Below are 6,154 nucleotides of genomic sequence, written 5' to 3' on the forward strand. Positions count from 1 at the left end.
TCCATTCAGACTTGTAGCTAAGCATATAAAATAGCTTCTAATTTGCAAAGGTGCACAGAACGTGTAATGTTAAATGGGCCTAGGTTTTACTTGTTTCAGTGCAACCACCCACTTCTTCTGCCACTCTATGTCAAGTGGATTGCTTAAGGGAAACTAAAAGAATGAAGTGCATGCACCAATAGCTAGAAAACGGCAGAATCTCACTAGCAATATGTGGGAGTCAATGTGACGTATCCAGCTCTAATTTCTTAAGATCAGCTTAAATACAGTATAACCAAGATTCAAGTTTACTTATCACACGGGCATCAAAACATACAGTGAAAACCTTACAGATGTCACTATAATGCTGAGTAGAAGGTGTAGGGTAAACTAATAACCATTGTACCTCCTCTGCCTTTCTCCCCTTTAGATAATATAAAGTCATTACTTCCCATCCCCATCAAAAAAAGCCAAGTATTCTTCCTTTACATAGAAATATTTTCAATTGGTTTATATTTAACCTTTTTAACTTTTAACCATTCTGACATTGTTTCTAAGCTGCTGCAAAATAATAGAAAAATTACTTGGCAGGATCACCGAGAGTTATTAGGGCTGAGCACATCCGGTCAACTGAGATGATGGAAGTTTTAAAGTATTTATGTTTTATTAAAAGGAAAGCTCTGTAAGTAATCGAATGATCACATGATTAAATTACACCCCATACTCATGGAGGAGCTTGTTGGGCTGGCTGGGTGAGTGGGGGATGGTGAAATTGTGGAATCATGAAATATTTAGGGTATAGAACAAGTCCATCGCCTATCATTGTGCAAGTCAAGTCAGAGCTACACAGCCTAACCCCACCCTCTAGCTCTAGGTTCTTAGTCCTTCAAATCACAATTCTTCATGTATACATCCAGTGCATTAATAGAATGAAGCTTTCTGTCTCCACTACACACCCAAATCTGTGAATTCCAGTCCTCAAAGACCCTTTGGGTGAAAAACATTTTTCCAACAAACCTTCCTGCAAATCCTTTAAACTTCCAATCTTCTACTTCCTACTAACTCAAACTTGGCCGCTCAAAATCTCCTACTCTTGAGCTAAATCACTCCATCTTCCCTGTTCCAGAGAAGACAGCTATAGCTTATCCGATCTTTCCGGCCTGGTGCAATTTTCCAGCCCTGGCAACATCCTCAGCTTTCTTCTGTGTCCTTTCCATTACACTCCTGTCATGTGGCAACCAGAACTGTTAGCAATCCTCAAGCTATCACATAAATTTTATTTATTGTAGGTGTTGCATAATATCCTGCTTCTGATTTTATTTGCCTTAATTAACAAAGGAAAGGTTTTTAAACCAACTTGTTGATCTGCCCGTAAAGATTCATGGATGTTAACCCAAGGACCCTTTGTTTCTCTACAACACTCAAGATCTTCCCATTCATTGTATACTCCCCTGCCTTGTTACACCTCACCAAGTGCATTTAGAGCCTTGCCAGCAAACTAAGTGAATGCATTTAATCTATTGATATTGTATAAAAGAAATTAAGAGCATTCTTGGAATCACACTCTCATTGTCACAATTCTCCAAGTGGGATGTATTGATACTTTATGCAATATTAGAAAAAAAACTCAACCATATGAAAAGCAAAAATATTGAAAGTACTTCCAACTTTTTTTATCTTGTTATTTAGGACGAAGACAAGCAAACAGGACAAGCAATCTAGACAAACCTACAATAAAATGTAGCCTCTAATTGACCTGAGATAGGGTTAGACTTTTTGCCAGCGAATAGATGAGCAGAGATCTTAAATGGAAAGGCATAGTTAGCTGTTAATTTACTCCAGTCTTCACAGCTACTGCAAACCTTCACTTTCTAGGCAGAAATGTTCAAAACATGTTTTGATACTTACTGCTTTTGCTCTGCCAGTAGTTCTTGATTTACTCCTTAACCCATGAGCAAAGGAGAATATGTGTGTGAGGGTTGGGTGGATGGCTGTGTTCATTAGAGTTTGTGTCCTTGAATGCCTGCTAATGGGAAAACAGATCACAATATTTCTCTGTTAAATTATCAACACATCTCATTTAGAGAACTGTGACAATGAGGTGAGGTTCTGATGAAGGGTTTAGATCTAAAATGTCAACTGTTTATTCTTTTTCATAGATGCTGCCTGGCCTGCTGAGTTTCTCCAGCATTCTGCGTGTGTTTGCTGTGATTCTACCACATTACTTCTGCTTGCCCTTCTAAGAGTCATTCAATCAGTCCCACTGCCTTGTCCTTTTATTGTCCTGTACATTATATCCAAGTGTTGGGGCTGTTAATTTGAAATGAAAGGAAGACATGTCACAATTAATTGAAGATGGTGTGAGGAAAATTTTAGGAGTTTGAGATAAGTGATGACCTTCTGAATGCCAGTGGGAATGCTGAAAAACTGAGAGGGGAAAAGGAAAGTCAACCAAGGAGGAAAGGAGAAAGCTGATAAACATTTCACAGCACATTGCATTCACTACAATGTTTGATATAGTTAAGTACACCATGTCACAAACCACTATAGATGGAAAGCTTATGTTTCAAATCCTATTGCCAGGCCTCATTGCTAATTATTTTTGAGAATATTTTCTGAACTTGATAGTATCAATCAATTTGCAGCTACAGTTGAAGTAAGACAATCGGCTGAATTACAATGGATTAACTACAGTCCCATGCATTATATATCCCTCTTTCAGGAGTAGAAGGTCTCTCCAAATTAGATTTAAACCGCATTCACATGGGTGGGTGGGTGCATGTTCTTATGATTCATCAGTGGTTTGCAGTGAGACCTTCAGGCAGATGATTAATGTGCCCAGTGGGAGTCAATTCTGCTGATTAACGTGTGGCCAGTGAACTGCCCGTCTTTGCTGGGACTGCCTCAGCGGTAATGGGCGGTAATGGTTTCCAGACTGATTTCAGCCTCACACTCGTACTGAACCCCGCCCGGAAGCAGGAGAGTTCCCTGTTCTCCAGGGCTCTGAGCCGACGAAATGTTCGAGACCTTGTCGAAGGGCAGCTCGTGTTCCTCAGGCTCGGTGACCGAGTGCAGAAGCTGGTCGGGAAGTCCTACGCCGTTGACAATGGTAGCGGTGGCGTCCTTGTGCAGTGTGGTGTCGTGGTGGTAGGATACCAGTTCGTTGCTGAAGTTGACAGCCTCTACTGCGTTACTGGGGCAGAAGCGAGCGCAGCCCAGGATGGTAGTGAAGGCCTTCCTGAAATCGGCATTGAAGGCGTAGATGACGGGGTTGAGGGAGGAATTGGCCCAGCCGAACCACACAAAGATGTTGAAGGTTATTTCACTGACGCAGGGCAGTTCTGTGGTTTGGTAGAGCTGAAGGTCACAGAAAGGGACCATGCAGTTGAGCACGAAGAAGGGTAGCCAGCAGAAGACAAAGACCCCCATGATTATAGACAGAGTCTTGAGCACCTTGGTCTCTTTCTTGAAGGAGGTCTTCAGGGCCGTTTCGTGCGGGCAGTCGGCTGCGTGCTCTTGGCAACTCTGGGCGTGCTCCACCGCTCTCTCCAGGGAAGAGATCCTCCGGATTTGGGTCTGGGCGATGCGGTAAATCCGCGTGTAGGTGCCGAGCATTATGACCACCGGGATGTAAAAGCTGATGAGCGAGGAGGAGATTGCATAAGTCCTGTTCAGGCTGGAGTCACAGTTATTGTCCCTGCCTTCCCAGTCCTGCAGCAGGTCTGCATCCGCCCTGTGCCAGTTCAGCTGAACGGGGATGAAGGAGATCAGGATAGAGAGAGTCCAGGCCACCCCGATCATGACGAAAGCCACCCTCTGGGTCATCTTTCGCTCGTATCTGAAGGGGCTCGCGATGGCCCAGTACCTATCCAGGCTGATGATGCAGAGGTTAAGGATGGAGGCGGTCGAGCACATGATGTCGAACGCGATCCAGGTGTCGCAGAAGGAGCCGAATAGCCAATAACCAGCCACCTGGCTCAAGGCCTTCCAGGGCATCACCAGAACGGCCACGAAAAGGTCGGAAACCGCCAGCGATATGACGAAAAAATTGGTGACTTTCGACCTCAGGTGCCTGAACTTGATAACAGCCAGACAGACTAGAGTGTTTCCCAACAGAGTGGAGAGAATTAGCAGGAAAAGCAAGCAGCCGGTCACAGCCCGCAGGGTCAGCTCCGAACTCACCACGCCGGAGACCCTCGTGTGGTTGGTTAAGTTTCCCATTGAGGTTTCGTCTGTGTAGAGCCCGTCGCTTCTTTTTCTTTCGGTCGAATGCAGTCTTACAGTTCCCCGATCTTCAGAATCATGGTACGTGTTTCCTCGCTGGGATCCTTGTTCAAGCACCCGAGACCCGTGTTTCTGGACGGAATTCCGGCATCCCCAGTTCCAACTGCAGAGCAAAGCCAGGCAAGGTTCAACGTGTTGGGCGCCCCTCGGGTGCTGGGATCTCCCAGCACCATACCGACCGGAATGTACTTCTAGAACAGAAAAACATCGGTGACACTGGGGTTATTAGAATAAAAAGTTGACCCTCACCGAACGGGCACACGGCAAACGCTGTAAGCATAAACTATGATTAATGACAATAAAATGTACGCGTTATATGAACTATTGTAGCTGCCCAGTACGCTGTATACACTACCGATTAACAATGGAATTATGCATTACATTTGAATTTGTTTATGCGTTACCTGCAAACGCATTAACCGCACTCTACACGTAGTATCAAAGAACCATACTGCACAGCACCTCCTGGACTTCGACTGTTCTGACATGTGTAACATGTGATAGCTTCTGCATCGTACATGTTCGCTATATTTCCAGATGTTCTATTTCAACTTGACCGAGCAGTTTCAAGTTAAATGCATCGTACACTGTATACCCGTAAATATTAATTACACCGACAGACTTTTTGCCTTACCTTTAAAGGCCAATTGTGTGAACTAAACGTGAGACGTTGAACCAATCTGCCATTTCAGAATGTTGAACTGTCATTTTCACCTCCGCAAAAGACTATGCCGCTTTAACCCTCTTTGCGAATCAAGACAGCAGCTTTGCTGTCGTTCAGGTGATGTGTTGTTAAATGGAAAGCTAATTTTAATAAATCATGTTTTGAGCAGAGAATTGTTTAGTTAACAGTTGTAGCGAATAAGTTAGTTGTTTATAGCATAGGTCCTCTCTGAGGCGAACTTTATATATTCTCTTTACTGTCATTGGTTAGTTAACAGATTGCGGGGTCGCTGTGAGTTTTGGAGTAATCAACCATAGACTGACCCGCTAAGATGAATCCAAATAGTTCTCTGCTGACAGAAACGGAATCAATGGGGCTGGCGATGCTGGAGCCCAATTCGGATTGGCCAGTCTTTAGCCGGACGAGGCTATGATGGCTCATTCACAATTTCATGCGAGGCGGTCAGTTGGGAGTCAGGAGACCATCGTGGATTCAGGTGCTGCAGTGGTGGAGGAAAACCGGGATTCACCCTGCACACGTGGATCGACATCTCTGATGTGTAAAATACTAAAATGGATTATTTTGACTGGGGTACGCTCTGGAAGTTTGATTGACCTGTCTTCCCCTTGGAATTGATAAACACAACATAATCCAATTGTGGCGATCCACACTAAACAGCCACCTCTGGGGCGTTATTCCACTAAAGCTGCATTGGTTGCAGTTAAATGCGGAGAGGACCCATAACCTATTCAGATCGGTAGACCGAAAGGTTGTCTGTTCCGACTCAGCTTGTTGCTGGGAAAGAATCCGGCAGGTGTAGCGCGCACACGGTATCTCGCAGAAGGAAGTTCATCACTGAGCTGCACCTCAACCCTCGGGCTTTTGGTCCTTTGCATTTAGGGAGTTGTCTGCGAGCGACGCGCCGTGCAGCTCCAACTGATGCTTTAACGGATTTGGACCCCAGACACGGATGAGGACTGTTGATATCTGCACAAATCCGGGCGAGGTCCTGCCTTGTAATGACAAAAAATACGACTTTAGCCAACGCTGGGGAAGATGGGGCAAATGCATTAAAGGAAAAGGAAGTGACACTTTTGTATAGGTACGTTCGATGATCAGAATACTGTACGTTTGTTCAAAGCTGTATTCTTTTGCTCCCTCGGGAAACTGCCTTAGACACTGAAGTCGGAGTACAAACAGCAGCATACAGTGTCTCGTTTAAGATAT

The 6,154-nt window shown here is 44.6% G+C and overlaps 1 protein-coding gene across 1 annotated transcript; it reads right to left on the reverse strand.

The window, feature by feature from the left end:
- Positions 1-2,883: 2,883 nt before the first annotated feature.
- Positions 2,884-4,164, reverse strand: drd6b (dopamine receptor D6b). Its single transcript, XM_072239656.1, has one exon. It carries the CDS (start codon positions 3,973-3,975, stop codon positions 2,884-2,886), a length of 1,092 nt encoding a protein of 363 aa, XP_072095757.1. The 5' UTR covers positions 3,976-4,164.
- Positions 4,165-6,154: the final 1,990 nt, after the last annotated feature.

The sequence above is a fragment of the Mobula birostris genome, chromosome 21 (assembly GCF_030028105.1).
Source record: "Mobula birostris isolate sMobBir1 chromosome 21, sMobBir1.hap1, whole genome shotgun sequence".
NCBI lineage: Eukaryota > Metazoa > Chordata > Chondrichthyes > Myliobatiformes > Myliobatidae > Mobula > Mobula birostris.